The sequence below is a fragment of the Cydia pomonella genome, chromosome 13 (genome assembly GCF_033807575.1).
Source record: "Cydia pomonella isolate Wapato2018A chromosome 13, ilCydPomo1, whole genome shotgun sequence".
Classification (NCBI taxonomy): Eukaryota; Metazoa; Arthropoda; class Insecta; order Lepidoptera; family Tortricidae; genus Cydia; species Cydia pomonella.
This window is the reverse complement of record NC_084715.1, coordinates 12561980-12588922: the sequence shown is the minus strand read 5'-3', so window position 1 is coordinate 12588922 and position 26943 is coordinate 12561980. Positions and strand designations below refer to the sequence as shown.

The 26943-nt window shown below is 36.7% G+C and overlaps 1 protein-coding gene across 2 annotated transcripts in view; it reads left to right on the top strand.

Annotated features, from left to right (window-relative positions):
* Positions 1-26943, top strand: part of LOC133524237 (dorsal-ventral patterning protein Sog) — a 106681-nt gene that overhangs the window by 74886 nt on the left and 4852 nt on the right. For both annotated transcript variants that reach the window (XM_061860137.1, XM_061860138.1), the window contains exons 4-13: positions 18003-18062; positions 18143-18402; positions 18485-18618; positions 20328-20601; positions 20690-20971; positions 23277-23451; positions 24441-24607; positions 24953-25162; positions 26232-26411; positions 26793-26913. In XM_061860137.1, the coding sequence (XP_061716121.1) occupies positions 18003-18062; positions 18143-18402; positions 18485-18618; positions 20328-20601; positions 20690-20971; positions 23277-23451; positions 24441-24607; positions 24953-25162; positions 26232-26411; positions 26793-26913 (1863 nt within the window). The remainder of the gene's footprint in view (positions 1-18002; positions 18063-18142; positions 18403-18484; positions 18619-20327; positions 20602-20689; positions 20972-23276; positions 23452-24440; positions 24608-24952; positions 25163-26231; positions 26412-26792; positions 26914-26943) is intronic.

Here is a 26943-nt window from a genome sequence, read left to right as displayed (position 1 = left end):
GTGAACCCATACCAAAATTACGAATTTACGTGCAGTAATTGTAATGTGATGTCATTGTTATAGACAGCTGCAAAAATATCACGCGCACACACTTGGCTATCACTACCGAAGCGTTCTGTTTTGTATAGAGATAATTTAACTAAACCTCGTCGCATATCATAATCGGACTGATATCGTGAAACATAAGGTCGCCTAAGTTTTACATTAGACATTTTGCGAACCCATCTGATAAAGTGGCACTGATCGGCCCCGCCTTAGATTGATAAATTTGTTTTTCAATTTGCTCAATACGAGAAACATAATCTTATATTTGTAAAGCGCTTATTGTACCTATTTCATTTATTTACATGAGATAATGTTCGGTTTAAGACGGCGTTGATGCGAAATGGAACACCGGTGTCTTCTATTTCAGATACGTATCTGGATGTCCATAATATTATGGTCTAGTTTTTCGCAATGCAACATTTTAGGTCATATGACTACAATCGACCTACATTACATTCTCAGCAGATTTTTAAATGAATCACAAGTTGTCTTTATATACTCTTTAGGTACTCCTATATATTTTAAAAATTAATAGGTAGTCCTACCTGTCACTATATTAGCTATTAATGATTGCGTTATATATAAGTTCAGACAGCAGTATTTTGGGATTGGGGTTGGCGCCAGACATTAAAGGCTAACTTTGCTCTTAATCTATTCTAGACAGAGCAATAGTAAATCGCAACATGGGAACTAGATTGCTATGGAGGTCAGGCATCAAGAACTTTGACCCTTAGTCTCCCACGTTTCACGGCCGGAGCCGGCGCCGGCGCCGCTCGCCATGTGGCGCACAAAGCTGCCATTGATGCCTCACCGGGCCACCGGAACGTGTGCTATATCACTTTATGTCAAGATCATTGCTAATATAACATTACCCGCACTTTTTGATCTGAGGTAACATTTCCGCATGCAATTACCCAGGAAAGCTGCTCTTGGATTTGTTTATGGCAGTAGCGTTTCTTTCTTCAACTTTTCAATAGCAAATTTGCTAGTTTGATCTCAATAAATCAGAACGGACAGAAAGGTGGATAAGGTTTTTTTATACAGCCACTGATTGACTACGGAAACCTTAAAATAAATGATAAACTATAATTACAAACTAAACTAAAATTAAAATAAGATTAAATATATTTAAAATAAAACTATAATAAATCTACAAAAGCCCTCTGCGGCATAGTATCTTAAACGCTGGCAGCATTTCCTCGCTGGATTGTTAAACTAATACGCTGACCGAGGAAGCTGCCAGCTCTTCGGTCTCCTGTGGCGTCTCTGAGTCTCTTTGACTGGTCTTGGAAAAGACTCAGGGAGCCAGCTATGGTTGCAAAACTAAATACTTATCGTGTAGGTATTCCTTGTTTCTGTAAATGTTTTCAAAACTGAAATTAAGTTTAACATCTACTTCTTAAAATCTATTTGTTTGTTTTGTGTAGGTACAGTCAGTCTGATAGTAATGACTTATAAATTGATATGATTCCGGTATACCTGCCTAAATACAAGTCATAGTTCCTCTAAAAATTCCAGGTATAACCACTAAATATTATTAATAACATGATCCGAAATTCTGAATTAGCCAAAGGTATTATGTTTAATGACATACATGACACATCAAATATTTGCTTTTGTTATAAGCTTCCACAAACTTCCTGTCAGTTTATCTCAATCCTGACCTTTGTCTAGCTGGACCGATCGGAATATTTGCGAATGATTCACTGATTATTCTTTAAATACCGTCAAGTATCTCCGAGCAGTGAGTCACGTTTCTTGTATATTGTATATCATCAATTTGGATTAGGACTGTTTAGACTATACCCACCATCGCCGCTGATTGACTCGTCCGAATACCATTTAGGTCATCATCTTCATATTATTTATAATACTATGACTGCATTCGGCTACATAGTAACCTGCCTACTTGTAAATTAATTCATTGAAGCAACATTGTCGGGGTGAAAGATATATAGCTTTGTTACGGTTCTTACCACTTAAGATAAACTTAAGTTACAATTATTCATCAAGTTACTAGTCTTTCTTATTAATCCTAACAGTTAAATCTGTTGCTTTAACAAACAAATTTAGAATAGGGATGCGTGCAACAGTCGCTAATTAAGATTTACTGAGCACCAGCAGGACAGCGCACAGACAGATCGACACTGCATTGAACTATTCCAAGATGGCAACCCAATAAAAAGCGAGATTAATACCAATCCATGATACAAGCTGAAAACATACGGAAATAAACTTTCAGGAAGGCAGAACCTAATCGTATGATAAATAGCTTTTCAGTGCAGTGCAGTAATGTCGGACATAAACTGTGTTGCGTAAGCGCGTCACATAAAACTATCCTTTTAGATATGTGAAACTAGGTTTGCGACATTTCACATATCGTATGTAAATGTTAATGGAATAAGATATCACCAAATGAATTTCGCTATTAAATTCTAATTTCTAGGAGTAACTGTAATTTAACCTTTTGCATACAAACCAAGTGGTAATGCTCGGCACTACGTACAAAACGATAATAATCGGCATACAGTCGGCAGCAGAAGTACCTAGATAGCTAAGGGGGCAGAAAGTTTAAAAATGATCTCCACATGCTCTTATTATCTTAACAATAAAGTTGTGTTTAGGTCAACAAGGATTTGGGGTAAGTATTAGGTAGGTACCTAGCAGGCCAAGCAATAAGAAGAGTCGATATCGTGTATAATTTTTGTGATATCCGTTATTGAAACGTTATTTAGGGCTCTCAATTTTATCTTGATATCTACATCAAAGTGAGAAAATTATGACAAATTAAAACTTGTAACAAATTAAATCAATTTTAATTTTTTAAAAGTGGCCATGTCGCTAAGTCGCATAGTTTCCGAGATATAATCGAAAAACCTTCTAACCTCCCTTTCCCCCTAGCTCAAAAGTTATGGCCAGGGGATTTTGATATGTCCTCCTCCTAACTAATCCAAGCATTTCCCTCTATAAGTTTTTTTGAGCATTCGTTGCCTAGCCTATAGTTATTTTCATTTCATTTCATTATCAGTTATAATAACCGCTTGTAAATGAATGAGCTGAAACCTACAAAATAAAATGTACGAGAACTTTAAAATTAAACAACATTATCTTACTTTGTGGCCCAAGTTCCTGTTATAATATATTCAAAAAAGAGTTCACTGAGACTTAGCAGGATCTTTTACACTGTAGGATTTATAGATTCTTTGCATATAGATACATTATATCATAATCAGCTAAACAAAAAAATATTTCATCTAACCAAGGTGTCCAATTTAAATTTGCTTCGATTATTACACCAATAAAACCATAAATACAGGTACAGGGTACAGTCAGGTGCAGAAATACCTGTGGGGTCAGCTCTGGCTAGGTCTGCATAGAAAATAGTTTACAGGGGGACAGTTATCTCTGCAGCTGACTTACACATTTTTTTTAGTGATGATGTAGATGCTTAGTTACATTTCAAATCTTTTGCAACTCAGGTCACTTGTGTACCTCAGGAAAGTAATATATGTGTACACTCACATACTATCGAAAATTGTCCAGATACATAAAAATCCAACTCTATTCATTTGTACGACAGCCGAGTGGAAACAGTGATGAATTGCAATGCCTCTGCATCTTGATAACGAAGTTTATACCGGGTGTTTCCTGTAACACGAGCAAATAATTAAACAATATATTGTACTCCTAAAACGGCTAAAACGATATAACTTTTGATTAACAAATTTTAAAAATTATGAAATCTTTAGATTTTATCTTTCTCATACAAATTTACTATTATTTTTAATGTACGCTGACATCAGTGTGTTTAACGTTGCTTGTCACGCTTTAAACGTAACAATATTCGCAATACATTGCGTCTTAGAATTAACTTCAATGTGTAATAAAAATTAAAACAAGTTATTTTTAAAAGTTGCTGAACAAATGTTGGTGAGTTTGAGAAGTACAGCCTACAGTTTAATTTATTGCTCCTGTTACAGGAAACACCGGGTATAAGTAATTTTGACCTATTAAAAAAATGTACAGTTACACCTATAAATTCCTGAAAAGTGTATCATTTTCAGTAAAACATAACCTTTATTTTTTTTTGTGTAAACGCCTGTAAAAAGAATCAAATACAAATTTGCAAGTGTAGAGCGGAATGTAGCGTCACGTGCTGCCCTAGCAGTCTAGCACGCTAAGCTAAACAATCCAACTTATGTTACTGATTATAACCAATTCAAAGATGTCCTTTATTAAGCGAAAATATGGTATAGAATTGATTGTTTCCTAATGGAGATAGGGTTGTTATGCTTTGCGAGGTAGCGTATGCAATATGCGCGCACTTGTGTCCATTCCTAATTAAAATCCATCGACTCCATCAACGGCAAAGTGTGAACTGTGAACGGCATAAGACATAAATATTTCTTATGCCATTTACACGTACTTGAGAATGTATGCATGTTGTACCTACATTAGTCTGTATCAGTATGGATATGACGGTCGCATATAATAGGTAATGTCCATTTCTTTCAATCACGTGGTGAATAAGCGACGGTTGTTTTAATGTATCACGTGTATCAGTCTCGGTCCATCAGACGCAGGGTTTATTTATCTATTTAAAATTTGATTCAGGCAACAAGGCCCATATTACGTCGGCTGGGAATACGTTTGTGCCATATCCATTTTTGAACAAAATCGTAATTATTTCTAAAATAACAAAAAATATGCTATAATTGGCAGTTCAAACGGTGTATTAAATTTTTTTTCAAAAATGTTGTGTTTATCCGCATTTTACTATAGGATACACTCTGTTAACAGAAAATTATCAAAATTTTGTGTCATGTCATACATTATACAAGTAACATTACTAATCAAAAAACGGATATGGCAATAATAAAAATGCTTTTATTTCATGATATTCAAAATATTTGTATGGTACTATAAATAGTAAACGAATGTGCCTAAATGATACATAAATTCGATATTTCCCAAACATAAAACTTTCAAAAAACATTTTTTGCTTCTTTTTGCTCTCCTGAAAACCAGTAAGTGGCGTATGGCACAAACGTATTCTCACCCGACGTTATAGACTATCATACATAATATACATATCATAAAATTAAAACCTAAACACTATTTTGGCGATAGAACAGCGTGGGTCCGTTGAATCGTTTGCTCTTGTGTCGGATTTGGCAGTTTGCCTCGGAACCTCCGAGACACGACACCCTATATATCTATCTGGACTATACTAAAAACACCTTTACATCTTTGTTAATTAAAATTAACATATTCGAAGAGTACTTACACGGTTTTTTTATACTATTTTGTTAAAGCTATGAATAAAACTTACTTATCTAAAATGTCACTAGAGAGAATAAACATGTTCAGTCCGTGAACTCTTCGTTTGCGTTATACTGCAATTTCGTAATTTTGAGAAGTAAGATAATTATAACAATTTCAACGATTACACACCAATGACGTTATAATTACAAGCATACCGGCACGTCGTCGGTGTTTAATGTGTCAACGAAAACAGCCTTAAAATAAAACGTACTATTAAGAGCTCATTTTTTATTCTAGACGATGACTATTTATGTAATATATATATACCACACGTCACATTATATACTAATGACATATAAAGCCCGACCAGAAATATATGTCCATTGTCAAGAGGGCGCTATTATTCTTATGTATTGGGCGACAGTTCAGTTTAGTATGAATAACCGGCCAAGAGCATGTCGGGCCACGCTCAGTGTAGGGTTCCGTAGTTACTCTTCCGTCACAATAAGCTAAACTGGAGCTTAAAGTATAGTAAATTGTTAACCAAGGGATGAAACGGTACCTTTCACCTGAGTTAAACAAATAGGCAAATTTGCATAATCAGTACCTAATTAAAATAAGGTCTTTTTACTATGAAGGGAAAACTTTTTGCGATAACTCAAAAACAGCTAAACTGATCATGTCCGCTATAGTTTTTATTTAATGTCTTTCTTAAGCTCTACTTACGCGATTTTTTTCATATTTTTTGGACCTATGGTTCAAAAGTTAGGGGGGGGACACATTTTTTTTTTCTTTCGGAGCGATTATCTCCGAATATATTCACTTTATCAAAAAATGTTTCTTGAAAACCCCCCAGTTTTGAAAGACCTTTCCAACGATACCCCAACACTCTAGGGTTGAAGCAAAAAAAAAAATTCACCCCCACTTTACGTGTAGGGGAGGTACCCTAAAAAAATTAAATTTTTAGATTTTATTGTACGATTTTCTCGGCTTTATTGATTTATATATCCATGCCAAATTTCAGCTTTCTAGCACTAACGACCACGGAGCAAAGCCTCGGACAGACAGACAGACAGACAGACAGACAGACAGACAGACAGACAGACAGACAGACAGACAGACAGATAGACAGACAGACAGACAGGACAGACAGACAGACAGACAGACAGACGGACATGGCGAAACTATAAGGGTTCCGTTTTATGCCTTTTGGCTACGGAACCCTAAAAATGTAGTTCAAATGAAATTTCGCAATATGGCGCGTGATCATATATTACTGGTCAGACTTTACTTATTTCAAAACTTGCTTTTTCAAGTCAATACTTAACAGCACACATCCAATAAGTAACGTTTTAGAGCACGTTTACTCGTAAGTGTACATTAGGCGCCCAGTTATCGGCGAACTTTTTTTCTAATTCATTTGACTCGTATTAGCAGGCAAGGAATTATTTGCCGAAGCGTGAACGCTATTATATGTATATAGTAATTACTTTACTAGATATTCATTGTTGTGTCTCCGTAAGCCATAAAATGTGGTTCTTATAGGAACGAGCCATCACCTCCGGGTCTTATAACGATTTATAGTACGGAAAGTTGCCTATTTCATACATTTTCTTTACCCCAGTGTGTCCCGTTACGTGTAGTATAATATAAAAGGGCTCTTAAGGTTAGCAGCTCAAGTTACTCACCTCGCAACATTATTTATTTAGTTAAAAGAGCAAACATCTTCGTTTACTTTAAGCGCGACGGAGAAAACGCAAAGAGGTGTCTGTTTGAGATATCTTTGCAAGTCTAATTACCTTTGAACATTGGCTAATGACCAATTAGGCGTCAGGAATAAACAGGAAGTAATTGACATCTCGCCCAAAATTTCGTAAGTATACCTACTGAATGACAAGTGTTCGATTGTTAAGAATTCGTCGTTCTTCGTATGAGATAGGAGAGGTAGATAAGACATGAATTAATACATTGTTCTTAAATCGTGCATTTTATACGGGTAGAAATAGGTAAAAGAGAAATGTACAACACGAAACAGCCCCAGGCGCAGCGAGCTCAGTAGGCGCAAAATGCAAATTACTGGCGTTTCACCGCAGGACAAATGCGGCCGAAGTGTTGGTCGTCGTGTAAACAGCGCAGACGCGGTTTGTTGTTCTACTTTTTTGGGTAAACGGTTCGCCTTAAACGGCTGCGTATAGGCCGCCGCTGAAATACCGAGCCGGTACAATGCCGCATTCGGCGCCACCTTACATGGGATCGAGGGCGTTAATGCAGCGATTCCCCGTTGTTCGATACATCTGAGCGGCCGCCTATCTTAGCTCGGTAAAATCAGCTTGTCGTACAAATCCGTAAAACGCTTTTTGTGTAGGTTTGTGTATAGACGTTTATGTATTCTCCATTCGGCTGTACGGCGTCGGTTGTTTACTTTGCGATGTTCACCTATATGTGCCTTACTGAAATATTCATGCCGTCCATCTAGAACCGATTCAAAATTACATTTTATGGAAATGGAATGTGAGTGGGTACCTGCATTCCTGGGACAGTTATGCGGCAAGTAGGACCTCGACTATCGACAAGACAACAATGAGACCGCGCCTTATGCTATAAACATTCTTTGCCGCAATCATTACCAATATAACCTATAAATTAGTGCGACGCCGACTGGGCAAGTCATTCGTCGAGGGAATTCGCAATGAAGGCTCAGCCGCAACACGCGAACAGCACGTTCCGAGTTGCATCACGTCGCATCGCCGAGACAGATGGGATGGAATACGGAGCGCCTATAATGCGCTGCAAGCAAAATTGACTTTTTTAATGACAAGTTTGTTACATGGCGACCAAGCTACTGTTCTGAACAACGTTACCTGTAGATTGATACTAAGAATTCAGACCGTTATCAAAATTTTCATAATATCTGTATATTACGAGCTCGTATGAGTGAGCCCTGTAACAGGAGCAATAAATTAAACTGTAGGCTGAACGTACTTCAAAGTGACCAATATATGTTCAGCAACTTTTAAAAACAAATTGTTTTTCATTTAAAGCGTGACCGTGGCAAGCAACTTTATTTACAACGATGTTATGATGTGATGTACATTGAATGTATTAATTAATTTGTATGAAAAACAGAAAGTCTAAATACATTCATCGTTTTAGGAGTAGGTACAATATATACTTCAAGTATTTGCTCGTGTTAAAGGCCCCACCCGGTACGAGTATATAAACATTTGAAACTACTGTAACGAGGGATACGGCCTATCTGTGGTGGGGAATAAAAACGCAGACGTAGACTACTGATAACTGATATAATATATATTTTCTACTTTTTGTACTACTCCCCCCGAATGCCCGTATTTTTATTCATCTGGCAGGGCGATAGTTCTGAAGTCAAATCTATGACTGTTATCTTCAAAAATGTTCAACTTTGATGCCTAATATCTCGAAGATAATATGGGATAATTTTGAAGTAAATATGGGATAGTATACTGCTTAAAACAGTTGCTGTTAATATGATAAGCTACAAAAACATTAGAAAACTAAGGGATTCAGATCGAAGGTCATTGGCGCCAGGGAGCCCCTTAATTTCTTTCAACCTTGGGTAGACGCGTGCTTCCACAAAAGCAATGAGTTTTGTTGATAATTGCAGCATTTTACTATTATCCTTACAAGTGTATAATGGAGTTAATCGATTAAAATAAAATAACTGTGTTGATAAAAAAAAAGCGGCCAAGTGCGAGTCGGACTCGCCCATGAAGGGTTCCGTACCATTTATGACGTATTAAAAAAAAACTACTTACTAGATCTGGTTCAAACCAATTTTCGGTGAAAGTTTGCATGGCAATGTATATCATATATTTTTTTTAGATTTTTCATTCTGTTATTTTAGAAGTTACGGGGGGGGGGGGGGGGGAAGACGACACACATTTTACCACTTTGGAAGTGTCTCTCACGCAAACTATTCAGTTTAGAAAAAAATGATATTAGAAACCTCAATATCATTTTTAAAAACCTATCCATAGATACCCCACACGTATGGGTTTGATGAAAAAATATTTTTTGAGTTCCAGTTCTTAAGGATCGCAAAAGCTTTGATATCAATATACTTATCTACTACAAAAAATTATTGACACCAAAATCAATCTATCGAGCTCACGGTGGTACGGCGAAATTTTAAACTGCAAATAGATTTGAATATATTATCTATGTATCTACGGATATGCAATATATTTGTATATATGTGTTACACAGTGCATGCTGTAGGTAAACATTATTTATATATATTTTCGCGATTATCATTTAAATATTAAATTATATTAGGAAATTTAATTTATTGATTAAATGGGCGTAAAACACAAAAAAAAAAAACAAAGTAGCCAAGTCTTATAATTTGTGTTTTACCGAGTATATTTTCACTTAGGTCCGATAGTAAAACAATACAATCATTGTTATCTACAATGAACAAGTTTATTTGGTCCGTTTGTGGGTTACTGGTTAATTAGGTTGAGTATTGAAGGTATTGTGTAATCTTTAGTATAAGTAGTGTTCTTTCCCCTCGAGTGTTTATTAATAGACTTGCCTTGAGTGCAATGACGAATAACTACGTTTGAGGTTAAGACCGGTCTTCGTTATTTGAGTAAATATATTAAATACCATAACATGTACCTACCAGATCCTAAATTTAAGAGGTCATATTTGTTTTAGGATATTTTCGTCTTCTTTTTATTATCGCTGACTGTACTTGTATTTTACAATCCTACTATAATATTATATGCCAATCAAGATGATTCATATGAGTACAATGTCAATGACTTTGCATTGTTTTATTACGAACTCCAATAGGCAACATTTCCATTTTTCACACAAAAAACTTCTCTTTTTTATTAAAAGGACGAGTTGTGAAGGTACGCTCGTTTGCTTGTATCGCTATTCATAGTTCATACCGTATGAAGGTACGGAACTCTTCATTATGCGTGGCCCGATTCGCATGTGGGGGGGTTTCATAGACACTTTTCATAGAAACGTTTGGACCCGGGTACGTCCTTAAACTACGTCCATAATACAGGTAATGTCATCTCGCTTTGTGTGGTAGGGCACAGCCAGTGGATGTCATTCAGATCTAGAGCAGAGCCAAACTGGGGAAGTACCTCCACCTTACAGAAAACAGCAGCCAAATAACACTAGACCCTACTCATAGTGTTGTCTTCCTGCCGGTGAGTAAGGTTGCCAGAGCTCAACGAGGGGGGGCGGGTTTAGGGTCGGCAGCGCGCATGTAACTCCTCTGGACTTGCAGGCGTATATAGGCTACGGAGACAGCTTACCATCAGGCGGGCCGTATGCTTGTTTGCCACCGACGTAGTATAAAAAAAAATCACTATGCAACCTATATAAGCTGCACATACAATTACGTATGTGTCACTATGCATTCTTTCCTGGCTACTAACTTACGTAATAATTAATTAAGATAAATGTTCTAATGTTTGACAGCCTAAATCAATAGTTGACAGCCCCTTTGTTATTAAGATTGAAGAGAGAGAGAGAGTAAGTGAATGGGTATTCTGTACTGATACTTATTACTTTATAATTTTCAAACGAAAATAAAACAATACATGTCGTGATTATTAGTCCGGTACATCCTATCTTTGAGGAGGCCGAGTGTGATTCCGGTTGCATATACTTAAATGTAAACAGTGAATTATGAGGCTATAAATCTAGCCTATTGTATAAACATTTCTTCTTTTCGCACGGCTATTAAAGACTTCCTGCATATACTAATTATTTGTTAAGAAAGATAAATAAGGAACTATTGCATTTAATATCTAACCAGCTGTTAGAAAGACAAACTATGCGCAAGAGCTTTAAAAACGTGTATGTAATTTGGTGTAATTTTGAGAAAATGTCATATGAATTGTCTAAGGTAAGAAAAGTAGGCAATTTTCATTGTTTTAAACGATAGTTGTGCCTTGTTTGAATATGATGTATGTATAGTTTATACATATAATAACGCCTATTTCCCGCAGGGGTAGGCAGAGACCACGGATTTCCACTTGCTTTAGTTTTTATTAATTTATTGGATATCAAATTTTACATCAACAATTGAATCTTAATAGGTTCTTAACTGTTGGTAAATTATAGAGTCAACCCAATACTTGCAATACGTAACATATTTATATTGAGTGTAGCCTGAAACACGAGCAAATAATGAAAACATATTATACAAACCATGAAACTTTTCTTTGACAACTTAAAAAAAAATGAATCTTTTAAACTTCTTATTTTTCAAATACAATAAATATTGTCAAATGTGTAATTGACGTTGCTTGTCACGCTTTAAAGGTAACAAAATTTGCAATAAATTGCGTTTTAGAATAAACTTTTAAGTGTACCTACTAAAAATCAAAACACAAGTTATGTAAAAAAATAAAAGTTGCTGAAGAAATGCTGGTTACTTTGAGGAGTACAGTCTACAGTTTAATTTATTTACAGGCCACACCCGGTATATAAAATATACAATATTGAAAATCCATAAATTTATCACGGGTCAAAATTGCAACAACGCCCGATATACAATTTCAAAATTGTCAGCAATCCTAAAAACAAATAAAACAAGATTAAATGTAGCTCATAAAAATGCATGAACGCTATTAAGAGTCTAAATATACCCATTCATATTTTAGGTATATTTTGTAGAACGTCTAGATTTCCTTTAAACAACTTGATGGATTTAGCTGTGGCAGATTCGTTTATGTGACAAAAAATAGTTAGTTATATACATATATTTTGTTAGGTACCCTACTTCTAATTGAAACTATAAAATGTCCCGTGAGCCTTAATGACAAGGACTACAATGCTTAATTAATGTGTAACGAGCACTTATGAGTACGTGGTTGGCGACATGTCGCTTTCGTCGGCCGTGACGTCAGCAGACATGATGTCACTCTCGCTCTGAAATTCAAGCGTTTTCAGCCGAGTCGAGGTCAAGGTATTGCAACGGATGTAAAAGATAATTCACATTCCTGATACAAGGTAATAATTGGTTTTCTTGAGAAGATTTACAAATGTCAATAAGATTATAGCCGAGCAAACAGCTACATTGAAAATGATTCATTATCAATTCTCTCACTAAGCTTTCTTTATTTATAAATACGTATAAATTAAGACGACAATATTGTTATTATGGTGCACTTCAAAATAACTCACGGCCCTTCGTCAAACAAAAAACGACACTTTTTAACAATTAAACGGCTAAGCCACATATTTTGACTAAGGTGTAGCTGTAGAGTTTGTGAAGTTAGGGCTTGTAGAGTTAGAAGCTTGGCTCTAAATGAGATCAGATAACTTTTTGACAGTGCGAGCCTTATGGTTTCGTCTTGGCAATATTTTACATGAAAATGTTTTGGTGGGATAATACATACGAAATCAGACATAGATCCGTTTAAACCTTACTACGTACCTACATATGGCTGAAACATTCGATACAGCGGAATAAGCAACCAATTGTCACTTACCATCTAAGACACTTCTGTACCTTCTTATTCTTTGCAAATAAATACAAACATACACAAGACAAGTGGTCATAATATCGTCGCCATGTTACAGCGTGTAATTTAATGCTCTACAAACTTACAGTTTCCAAACACCTAATCTAAACCCTATTTAAAACCAGGTTAGTTACAGGAAAAAACGCCTAGATTTCGCGTCTAACATGATACCTAATCGTAATAAATTTCTTAGGTACATATTATATTCATCCGTCAATGTATCATATTTACGAACGTATTCACTAAAGTACAGGTAATACATAACAAATATATCATTGACTGACGTCAAGGGGCATCGCATTAAAGAAAAATCCACTTGTGCTGACGTGGCTTGCCAGATTAGACTAGCTCCTATTTTTACACCTAGACATCTCCTGATCTTATGGCATTATATCACTATATCACATGGCCAAACACACAGCTATCCATACTATAAAATACCTACTATAATTAGTTGTGCATCCCAAGATTTACAGATTATTTATAGACTATGGCGATATAATAATACCCATTAAAAACCCTCGTAAGTAAACAAACCCACATTTCAACGTTCGCACGGTTCACAGTAAACCACACCTTAAAAAGTAAATGTGCAGTTTAATGAATCGTAATTTATTTACCTTTGGGCATACCTGAATCAGTTTGGTAAATATGTGTACTTAGCGACTTCTATCTGACAATCATTGTTTTTATAAACTCCAAACAAAGCATCGACCTTTTTAAGATCAATTGTGTTTTCGAAAAGGATACAGGATACTTACAAAACTTACAAAAACTAAGTTGGAGTCTTAATATGGAAATAATGGTTATATTACGTTTAAAATTATGAATGGAAATCGTGTTGGTTTAAATCAATATATTCTGAACAATTCACTTCCTTTAATTTGAACTTTAAAACTCTGCTATGTAGCTGACGTCTTAATTACTCCATAATTCCTAGATCTAATGTGGGTGCTTTAATACTTATAGGCGGAGGTACCTACTGCCAAATAAAGAGCTTGTATGTTTAAAAGAACTCATTGCTCTTTTATGTCTCACATAGCTGACTGTAGGTACCCGAGTAAAAATGGGCACTTATGCACTTAGTAGTCACACAATAAAGTAACTACAAATGTACTAAGGTATTTTAGCTTTAGTACTTTTAGCCCATAGAGGCAACTATCAAGGAAACATATATTATGCGTTTAGTATTATTACCTTACCTAATATACAATAAATCTAGCTTTAATTATAAATATGGCTAAATGGGTCACTTATCAGTGATTCCAGTCTATTGTGTATGTTATAAGTAGTTTTAATAGGTTTATACAAGTTTTTACGGTTCTTTAAATTATGTAGTACGTCATCGTGTTTTCAATTAGGGTTAACGACATATTGACACAGAAAGTATTTAGCGATTGTTAAGAAAGTGAAATCCTCATCAAAGATAGCATGTTTTCTACATACCTTAATGTATCAGATATTCTATTAAAAGTATTTGTCTAAACCTAGGTACTTAATTGTATCAGATCACCAGTGCGCATGAATAAATAGGGTATTTTAGTACTTAGTACCATAAGTGCGTAATGCGTATGTCTGAGAAAATATGCTCGATTAAAAGATATAACCAGGTTAAGCATATTAAAGAAAGCTGTCGCCATCTTCCCAGACCTGAAGGCCAAGGCCGTGTGTATGCTTCCTCGTTATTGATAGTACGTGAGCAAATTTAATGATGAGTAAGTTAACAAGCGTAAGCGGTAGAAAATGGTTTTACGCTTTGCGGGTCTTAATTTCTGACTCCGATTGACTGTGAACAGTGAAGTAAGGTAATTTAAGTACACACTAATTCTAATATTCGCCTTTTTATTCAATTGACCGAATGTACATACGGATAATGTGTTATTAAGCCACGAACTACAAAAAAAATCTTGAATTCGTAAACTACTGAGGCAACAAACAAGTGATCTTACAATTGAAAAATGCAAAAAAAAAAACAAGGAATAACGCAACGAGCAAGTTGAATTTTAAGTCGTATTTATTAGCTTCGATTGGTTGTGCAATCAATATTTGATTGTCATTTATGAAGTTGACTTGACAATACATATGAACATTGATCTACACGTATAAAATAGTGACTGAACGACTATTCGTTTGATATAAAAACGAATTTCTAAAAAATAACATCGTGGGTAAGTTAAGTAAAATTATTCCATTAAATAGCAAACAAACACACAGTATAAAAATCGTCACGATGGATATAGATTATCACATAGCTTACCTAATCACAAATAGTTATTAACTGCTAAAAAAGTTTAGTTAAATTAAAAACCGTTACCTACAAAATTAAATACATTTTGATTTGCGGTAGATGGCAAGTTGCCGAAAATTATGAAATCAACTCGTTTTAATTTAAATGACTTTTGATAAGTAGGTTGTCATTTAAACTGAGGGTTCTTTTGACACCATTTTTCTACCATGAATTATTGATCGCCGCTTTGTATGCGCGGCTTTGAACGGCGCCGGCGTCGCTAGGCTGGCGCCAGGTTACATCATTCGATTGGAAAAGTCGCAACGGCTGCTGTAAGTAACAAAACAGATGATAATTGTGTCGTACTATTTTCCAGTGTTTATCAAAACCAATGTGTCAAACATTCTGCGGCTGAAGGTCATGATTCATGGTCATTATTCCTCGCAAAGGTATTAACGATTTCTTTCTGTTCTGTTAGGGTTATCAAGTTTGCACGTCATACGCATTATACCGCGCAGCGAGTATCTAATGTAATGAAAGATACACTTGGCACTATGAGCTACGGCGGTGCCGAATACACCCGAAGAAGTATGTGTAATACGAATCAAACTGTCACAGACCAGTCTCGTCACGTCGTAGCTGATGAAAAGTTTAAATTTTCGCTAAATGACATTAATGAGTTTGGTCGTAAGGCGCCGAGAGGCCGAAGCATTTGTGCGCGCATAAATATTCATTACACTACACACACACACACAGGCGCCCGAGCGTCGAGCCCCGCCAAGTCAAAGGTGCTGCGGCGCCGTACACGCCCTCAGCCTCTGCTGGTCTTTACCTGGCCCCGTAGCTTGATTAACAACACACAGATACCAATAGTACCAAAGAGAATTTTAGTGCCTAAATTATGTAACATTAGAAAATTCATTATATCCTGAATTCTTATCTAAATATAATTTTCGGCAACTGGATTCTTAGGAGCGCTGGTGGCCTAGCGGTAAGAGCGTGCGACTTGCAATCCGGAGGTCGCGGGTTCAAACCCCTGCTCGTACCAATGAGTTTTTCGGAACTTACGTACGAAATATGCTTTGATATTTACCAGTCGCTTTTCGGTGAAGGAAAACATCGTGAGGAATCCGGACTAATCCCAACAAGGCCTAGTTTACCCTCTGGGTTGGAAGGTCAGATGGCAGTCGCTTTCGTAAAAACTAGTGCCTACGCCAAATCTTGGGATTAGTTGTCAAGCGGACCCCAGGCTCCCATGAGCCGTGACAATATGCCGGGACAACGCGAGGAAGACGAGGATTCTTAGGGGCTAGAAATAATACATGCAAATCATTGGCCAATTTGTGCAAAATATTATGCTTGTTGACTTGGACTCTGCTCTTAGTGCACTTGCAAATATCCTAGAGCTTCAACGCCGCATGTCGCCTCCGTGGCGCCGTGTGCCAATAAATTCGGTCCGTCTCCGGCCTATAATGAATTATTATGGATTACGATCTGTCTTCGGGCATAACTGAATGCGTAAACAGGTCCCGTCGTCATATTTCACTAGTATGAATGTTTACTGTGCATCTGTAAGTCTTGTGGTTGCAGAGATTTTAATTCATTTTATAACTATTCTATGTACGACCTTATAATTTATAAGTACAGTCAGCTGGTAAAAATATGTATCGAGAGAATCGTCTCATAAATATGGTACTACGCTCTTATTACACTGGAATAAGATGCTATGGGACATATTTTTGAGTAAGATGTGTACACCCATATTTTTACACTTGACTGTACCTACCCAGGTATTTGCCAGTAACTTTTTCGCTCTGATGTGTCTCATGGCGTCTGTAGGTTTTCAAACCTTTCAAAAATCTTTTGTATTGATAAAGTAACTTTTTGATGTTGGTAAATGGTTGCATTAAATTAAACGAATTGACTTGATGGTATAAATATAAATTTATGACTACTTGCAATACGTAATAAACATAAAATGATAATGACTGTCCAGGAAAAGCTAAAATATGGTAGTTTACAATGCAAGAACCAGTGCATATCGACAAATCGGGTGCCATCAAACTGTCGCGCGAAATGTCAGTGCTCTCTCTATTTCCGTCCAGTGCGAGACCCAACAAGAAAGCTATGCAAAACACAAATTCTGCTGTCGCCGTCTAGACGGCCTGCTACGATTGAATAACATTTGATCCAATCAACCCGAATGGAGAGGTCGACAGGGTCTTGCGAATCGGCTGCAGGGTCTTCATTGGCGAATAATACTTAATGCCCACGCAACCGCCTTGCAAATAACTTTATATTGCTACCATTACTTCCTCTTATCTTACAAAATTATACATTAACATTACCACAGCCTGGCAAATTACTAGCATTGATATAGTAATATAACCAGTGCGATTATTAGTTAAACTTTATGTCTACTGGAACGAAATGGTGACGGAATGGTGAAAGCGTTTTTACTCACGGCCCGATTCGAAGAATGATTAAAGACACGTTTAAGATCTTGGAAAGATCTTTAAAAGATCGATAACTAAACGACATGTCAAAATTGACGTTTATTTCGATTCCGCTGCGATCCTAATAAGATCTATCTACGATATTTCTAACGTCAAAGTGACATTGGTTGCCCGAATCGAGCTGCTTCTGTCAATTATACGACGATTCTGTAAATTAGAACTTATCTAAACCAGAACTTATCGTTATCGTATTTCATTCTTCGAATCGGGCCGTCACAATGTTGTATTGCAGAAAATGCCTTAGTGAGTAACTTTGCCTATGTTAGATATCAAAGCACTGAAACAAAAACATCATTTACTGATACATTTGTCTGATATCACCTTCGGTATAAATTACCCGTCTATTGGACTTCAAACTATTGCGCATTATCACTGAACAGACCGTTTATGAATATTTTTCCTTTATTGTTTCAGCACCCGAGGATAGCCCGATGGTTGTTATGGGTCCTGAGGAAGACGAACTAAGTATGAAACGTAAGGAGGCTTTTCTGATCATTATTTTGAATATATGATCTTATGTTATCTGTCATGTAGCTTTTAACTTTAATTTCCAGATTTTGGTGCACTTTTGACGGGTCGGTCTCCGCTGTGTATTCGCCGCGATGACATGACCGGAGTGCCAGTGGCTCCAGGGGTGGCCACAGCTCGTTTCACTTTCCGACGGCGCCACCTGTATTGGTCGGTGATCTTGGGGCCTTCGATGACACCCCCAAGGGCTCTATCCTTTTTGGACAGAGGGGAGAGATTATTGCTTGAGCATCCTTTGAAGAAGGCAAAAGGGGTCCATGCGACATACGAAGAAAAAACTGATAAAGTACGTAATTGTGCTTTGGATCTCGGGGTAGTTCCGTTGCGTTTCTGAATATTCATTCTTACCGTTAATCTGTTTTTTACAGTTGTGCGGCGTTTGGCGCAGAGTGCCTCGCGAGTACAAACGGTTGCTACGCGAGGGCTCCTTATACGTGGCTTTGATATGGGGTGATGAAAAGAACAACTCTATGGAGAGTACCTTGAGCGGCCGCATTAACAGGTTATTAGAAAATGTTGCTTAAAATATTGACTGTGTTTATGTTTTCAGTATTTGCAGAAATAAGTTCCAGTTTCAATATTCGCAGATTACATAAAATCGTAATGTTGTCGTGTCGTAAAAAAATCAATTAAGGGGAAAGAGGACGGTCGTTTCTCCATACAAACGTAGTCCCCATTGACCTCTCTGGATATTGGCATTATGGAAAATATTTTTACATCATTTGATGTATATTAACCGTAGCTATACCTCTACGTTTGACTTTTTTCGACCTTATGATTATAAGTAAAAATTAGGAGCGAAAAACAGGCTTCATACAAATTTTTAAATGCTCCTAACTCTTCAAACAATTAAATATTCGAAAAAAATCAAACGTAGGGGCATAGCTGTGGTTGATATACAACAAATTGTCTCAAAATATTTTCAATAATGTTAATATCCAGAGAGGAAAATGAGAACCACGTTTGTATGAAAAGGTGATTACGTGCGGATGCTCCACTTTTGTCTTAACTACATTTCCGGCAAGACTAGGTAGTACCCTGTTTCATTTTTACACACTGGGATCAAAGCTTCGCTAAAGTAGATCTCTGTGATAAAGTGCCCTTGAAGCAATCATTCTAAGAACTGTGAGCCGACAGCCTTATAGCACGTTGTGTATTGTAAATTAACTAACCGTGTGATGAATTGCGGAAAGTACCGCCTTTACTGGTATCGAGATAGGAAAACTACCAAGTAAAGCAGTTCCCATGCCTACGTTGGTAGGTATCCGAATAGGTATCCGAGCGGTTCCTGATTTCGAAGACATAAATTCAAATGACTGTCGTTAATTTGCCATATCATTGTGACATGAATTTAAAATATCGAACGTGTCCTGTGAACTAAAGTTTAGAAATCATAGAATAAACGTAAGAATTGAAATAGTTGTGATAATGAGCTTTATTTACGCACATTGCCGTAGTAGTGGCATATAAATAAATACTCGCGCAACAAGACGCCCAGACGAAAGTGTTAAAAGTTAAAACACGCATTCATCTTCTCAAATATACGCGTCGACGGTTACGTCACGTTTGTTTACTAGACTTGATGCTCTAGTTTTCCCACCGCTATTAGGTTAGGACGCACCTTTCCGTATTATTAAAAGTTTTTAGTTTATGGTGTTCGCTTTTAATATAAACCACGCTCTTTATATGTTTTTTAATATGATCATAGTTTGCACACCTATTTTTTATCTTGAATTGTGTAACAATTAAAAAATATAATGACCTTATTAGGGCCCCTTGCACCATCCCACTAACCCGGGTTTAACCGGTTAAACCGTTAACCCAGTTTCAAACTGTACTGGTAACCATGGTAACTCCAGGTTTAACCGGTTAACCTCGGATTACTGATTGGTGCAAGTGGCCCTTAGAGTTTTAAGAAATAAAGTGACTATATTTGTTACTTTTAACTATAAGTTTGTTTATCATGAACTATAGTTTATTGTGCTCAGTGTAGTATAGTATCTATAAGCTTAACTCAGTAACTTAATACAGTTACAGTATTCTTAGGGTCGGTTGCACGAAACCGTCTGTCATCGTAAAAGTGTTCGCAAAATTGTATTGTATGGGAAGTTTCATAGTTCACTACTGAGTGACGTTGGCCAGTCCGTCAATTGTGGTTGGTCCAATTGGTTCTTAGTCTTTCAAAAAATTTAAATATTGTTTTTTGCCCAGGTATCCGGCATTATCTACGGAAATGTTCACGTCACTCCTGGAACCCGAACAACCACCTTCTGTTTTCGAAAACGGAGCTTGTGACGACGTTCGAATGCCTGGCCAAGAACCGGGCTGGTGGGGTGGAACCGCAGTGGTAACTGGGGCCGCGGGAGCGGCACCCAGCTTACACCTAGCTCTTATTTACAATGGAATCTTTCCACCAACCGGCAAAGATCATGCCGTCAGAGTGATGCTCACATTGCCGGATAAAAATCAGACGATTATAGACGAGGTAAATTTTGACATAACTGTAATAAATCATTTAGTCTTCTTAGTCACATTTAGAAATTAATGTGTGGGTACATATCTTTCATCCACAGATCCAACCTGTGCCTAAACCAAGCTATGAGATAAACGTCCTCGAAGTGTCTACTCCGGTATCAGCAGCAGAGCTCCGCTCACTTTCAAGGGGCCGTCTACTTCTGACTGTGGAAGCAGAAGGAGCTCCTGAGCGCCGCATTTCAGGAAGCGTCAGGCAAAGGGCTGCCTGCGAGGTGTTCCATTCCCCACTGCTAGCAGAAAGAGCACCTGCCTCAATTGCTCCTGAAGGCATGGCTGTGTTGTACATTGATAAGGAGGGATCGCTTGTGTATGACATAGAGGTACGTCTAATATCTGATTATTATTATTTTTTTCTTTTATTAAGAAACAATCTTATGAATTGACGGCTACATTTTTTTAAATGTAATCATACATAAAGGATTAATATATCCAGTTATTTTTTACCCACGACGGAACGGAGACGGTAAAAATAAAACGACGAAAAATGTTTGTGCAAACTAATGTTGCCATTTTCTCAAAAACTACTGGTCCAATTTTGATGCGGTTCGGGTTTGATTGGTGCATGTTCTTAGATAGGTGTTATGGTGACAACTCACCAGGGGGCGCTGCAGTAAACATTTATATGTGCAAAATCACAACTACGAGTCCGATTTTGATGCAGTTTTTCAGTGATGAGTTCGGGTTTGATTGGTGCATGTTCTTAGATAGGTGTTACGATGACAAAAATTCAAGAAGAAGTACGAAAAATATTAAACTAAAAATCAGAACCAAAAATCAATACTCGTGAATTAAGCTGATGATGTAATGTGGAGCCTGGAGGGATGTTCAAATTAACCTAACCTTACCTACTTACTTATTACTGTTAATGCTACAACTATCACAAACACAACCAAAACTATTACAAATATAACCAAATTTAACAATAATTTGGTAAAACCGAAACTATAGCACGTATTATACATATAAATAGGAAGCACAATTTACATAATACCTATGCTTGCTCTCTAAAAATTTTAAATAAAAACTAAATTAAATTTTTCTTAAAAAACCACGACGGTTAAAACGTAGTTGAAAAAGGATAAAATAATTTTGAAACCCCCGACGTAAAGAATTTATGCTATGAACTTAATAAAAAAAACAAGAAAATCCGTCGGGAGCTGCCATGTCTATTTTAAATATAAACAAATAATCAAGTTACTATAAACATGCCAAATTAGTTCATTTAGCAGCATATCAATAGCAGCAAGAAAATTCAATATTGAAATTACACAGATTCTAAATTATTAATCACAAAATTAGAAGAAAAACGTAATAAATAATAAAGGTACCTATTTATCTTTAAGGTTTAACACAAAATAGTTATTTGTACAACAAGAGAGCAAAGTTTGATATTTCTTCGAGTGCTTGTTTTGAGTCCCGTGCAAGCGAAAGATTCTATAATATATAATTTAGAATCTTGAGCGTAGTAAGGGACTCAAAAGCGCACGAGATGTAAATAACTTTGATCTCGTGTAGTACACAAAAATTTTCACGTCAGTCAGCCATCAAAAAATACAACCTGAAAAAATGTAATCCAGACGGACCGATCACTATTTCACTCATGTTTTCTGAAGGTATTCTAACAATTAACTATAATTACCGCAATAAAACAAAACGAAAGAAATTTCAATAAAATAATACGAAAATAATGAATTAACGAACATCAATTGACAGTTCAATCGCCACCTTTTTTTTGTAAAAAAAAACTTTGTAAGATCCGGTCCGAATTGCGGATACTACCATTTGTCAACTATAGTAGAGATCTTTAAAAGTAGTTAAGTAGAATTATTTACTGCGTAACAATTGCGTAAATTTGTATAAGTTCATTGTTTTGATTGTATAATAAAATACGTAAAATATGGTGTTTTTATTAAATTTTAAACTTTTATTTCATGAATTAATTATTACTAATGAAGACTCGTAGGGTGTTTTGGAACGATGCGGTCTGACTTATTTTGGGGGTCTATTATAAACCGTCAATATACCGTTGAATTACGTATGTACTTTTTTTGTCTCTTTCTTTTTGCTAATGACGTGAAAGGGATAAAGACAATAGAATCCAAATATTTCGAACTTGTATTAGGCCCCGCACGTTGAAATGATATTCGAATCTAAAGGTCACTTGAATGTTATTTTGTCTCACTCGGTGAGCAAAATGCGATTTTGCTCACTGTTTTTAAGCAGCAAATTACCCTTGTTCGAGCTGCTGACGTGAAAATGTAATTTTTATCCAAGCTTAATGGCGTCGGGGAATTTGTTTATATTTAAAATAGAGATGGCAGCCCCTGATGGATTTTCTTGGTTTTTTTTTATTGAGTTCATAGCATAAATTCTTCTTAAGTCGGGGGTTTTAAAATTATTTTATCCTTTTTCATCTACGTTTTAAAAGTCGTGGATTTTTTCAAATTTTTTAAATTTGTTTTTAATACTACGTTGCTGGAAAACAAGCATATGACCCGCCTGGTGGTAAGCAGTCTCTGTAGCCTATGGAAGCCTGCAATTCCAGAGATGTTACATGCGGTATTCTGTAAGGTCCCCAGATGGGCTCTGCTCTAGATCCTAATTAATTAATTAATTTAATTTCAGGTCGAAAATTTGGGTATCACTGATCCAAAGATTACTCTAGTCGAAGAGCAAGGAAAACGTCATTCTCAAGTTGAAATTCTGGACACAAGAATGGGAGTTCTGGCTCGACCCAGCGCTCGCATTTTTCCACCATTATACGAAGATCAGTTGGCGGTCCATATTGGAGCTGATGTTGGTAAGTTATTTATGAAATACAGATTTATAAATACTTCATTGTATCTAACTGCTCGTAGTGGCGAGGAGATTAACCAGTGTAGAGATTGGAAACAAAAAAATGGATTAAGGAACAAAATGGAATCAATGATAGACTGACAACTGTGGCTAAACTGTTTTACCAAGGATGAAAATGACTCATACTTTATAAGATTATGTATCTCCACGAGTAAGTATAATAGTATATTCACACTGTACCGGCAGCTTCTAAGAAACCACTCAAAGGAAAGGGAACATGCCTACCGCAACTTGTAACTGTAGATACCTACTACTACAGTTGAAGGGCTGCCTTATTGCCCTTATCTTGTCAAGTAGTAGTTTCCAAGCATTCTTGAATCCTGTTGTTACCTACCTCATTTCTGTTTAAGTTACAAAAGAGTCATAGTTATGCGTTACAAAAGTAACGGATCAGACTACGCGTCAAAAGTATCTATTCGCTAACCTCTAAACAAAAAGATATATGTTTATATATGTAGACTGTAACAAATAGGAATGCGAACTGTTATATAGAGATTTATCTCTGTATGGAAAAGTATTCCAGGGTGCTACTATTGATGCTGACTGTACTATTAGAGCGTGAATAATCATCACGTCTAATGAATACACATGACACGATGAACACTTTCAGTCATTTTAAATAGATAAATAAAGTTTGAGTTATTGATGTATGCTGACAATTCCTATGGTCTCCTGAGAATATAAAATGAGTAGCAGTAGTAAAACACTTTATTGTACAAAAATTAAAACAAAACAGGATAAACACTCGTCATTTTACTGCAAAAGCGAACTTATCCTTTTAGGGGATCTCAAAAAATATATAATTAATGTTTGTTCCTGTATGTAGATGAGGATTGGTCAAAATAAAAATACCTACCTGTCACGTACATCTCTAACGAGATATAACAGGATGTTTAAGAAAAATTAATCTCAATCATACGTCCTGTATTCCAGGTCCCCCTATCCTCCGCGGTCGCCTGACGTCCCGGCCGCTGCCAGACGCCGCAGGCGAGGGTCCTGCACTGCTCCGCCGAACCGACGCACGCGCACCCGTCTCCGCTACCCCCGTCGCTGGTCTTGCCTGGCTGTCGGTTGATGCTCTTTGTGGAATTCATTATGAGGTAACTATTACTGAATTCACTTCAATCTAACCTCTTGACGGTTCGCCCACTGCCAGATGGAGGCAGTTGTTAAGCAAGTTTATCGAAAATTGTCATAAGTCTGTCCTAATTATCTTAGTTGGATTATCAAGCAGAAATGTAAAGCTGCTTCATACTCATACGTACATACGACTTTAGAAATAATACTGCTTTATGTATTATGTATACATTAAAATTTTAATACCTCATTTTCATGTCAGGCAAGAAATTGCTAATATTTTCTCACAGGCTCTAAATAATCTAACATTCCTCTGTCTTGTTATGTATTCTTATTACATTTGTTAACATCTTGCTCTCTTCGTTAAGGTGGTAGTAACCAGCAATCCGGGCGTGTGGTCGGCGTTCCTCGAGACCCACGCGGCGTCGGGTGCAAACTCACGAATGCTAGCCGGCATGGAGGGCTGCGTGCTGGAGCCCCACCCTGCAGAGCTGGCAGCCTTGTACGCTGGAGCTGCCTACCTGGACTTAAGGGCGCCGGATAACGACACTGCCTTATTGCGCACGCGGTTACCACAGGTAGGTACCTATTATTTTAAGTGTTTAAGTTTAGCCCACCACAAACACGAATAGTATGAAAGATCTACTTCGTTTCCAGAAACTAGGTTCGCTAAGTGATTTAGTTCGTCTCGTCAACGCTAAGTTTATATTTCTTGAAGTATGTTTGGTCATATTTCAAATATTATATTTTGTTACCGAAGTATATGTAGACTTAGTGCAGACGGACTCTTTAAGTTACTAAGTAAGGGAAGAATATTCATGTTTTTTGTTTGCAATGTTAATGGTAACAAGGTGATGAATTATTTTTCTATCATAGCTTATTAGTACTCACTTTTAAACACTCGTAACTCTTTCATGCTGCTTATCTAGATGACAATAATTAAAAGGTAAGACTTCTCTACTTTGTCATATATCTACGAGTATGTTAACGGCACCAATCATGGGACATTCAAGAGAAAATTAGGAGAAACTATTTTTTTTATTTACCGACACCTGTGAAATTTCTACCGTTTCATGCGTTAAAATTTGAATGTCTTATTCGTCTTTTCTGTTTTCTATGTATTTAATGAAAGCTGCTGCAATTAGTTTCAAAATTATCAAGAAATTAAAATTATAGTAAACACCCCTATAATGGAACAGACACCAGTAATGGGATGGTACGAGTATAGACAAATCCTGTAAAACAAGTATTTACCATCAATTTTGAATCGCTGGCAACATTTTTCCATAAACAAGAGCCAAAGAGTTTTTTTAAAGTTAAATTTTACATTGATATTTGTTAATTAGAAAATTTATTGCGCCATACATCCATGTATTGGACCATTCATTTTCAAAGTAACAGCTCTATTGCTCTTTTTTATAGTAAAATGTTCGCAGCGTTTAAAAACTGGTGGTAAATATTTATTTTAGAGGATTCGTCCATACCATCCCATTACTAGTGCCAGTCCCATCATAGGGGTTTTTACTATATTAATCTGAAATGATCAGTTATCCCATTCCATTGTACTACGTTTCGCTTAGGACAAGAAGGAGTAAGAAGTCGTTATTCATTTACAACATTTTCTGAGTTTATACTTACCTATTCCAGATAAGCGTGCCCCAGTCGTGTCTGCCATCGCTGTCGTGGCCGACAGACAACGCGCTGAGTGCCAATTACCCCCCGGAGCAGACGAACTCGCTGCCGCCAGACAACTCGTTGCCGAACACTGCCTCGTGCTATTACAATGGAAGATTTTATGAAGACGGTGCCCAATGGATGTCGGCTGAGGTATTTTTTTTTCTACAATCTAAAAGGTTAATAATGTTTAACTAAAACGTAGCTACTGAGTGGAACTGTTTGTTTAAGCCTTTTTTGTCTAGACATTTTTGGACAACCCTTCCGGTTATAAAAAGTAGAATCTTCCTTTTGGTTGGATTACGTGTTTTATGAAAGTTTCAAATTGTAAATAATAGTTATAGCAGTGTACCTCATGGTCTTCTAATGTTTTATCATGAACACCGCAATCAGTTAATAGTTATCAGTATGGGGCCTACCTATATTATTAACAGTTTGAATACAATTCGCCGGTATAGTATCTCTCATATGAGATTAAAATCGTTATCATGTAATTAAGACAAAAATATTTACAAACTTCTTTCTCTTTTTCAGTCATGCAACATGTGCGGTTGCGAGCATGGTGTCCTTCGCTGCGATCCAGTCAGGTGTCCACCGGTTAACTGCGCCGTGCCAACTATCCAGCCTCCGGGACAATGCTGCCCTATTTGCACCAGTGAGCTTTTTTGTCTACCTGTCACATGTA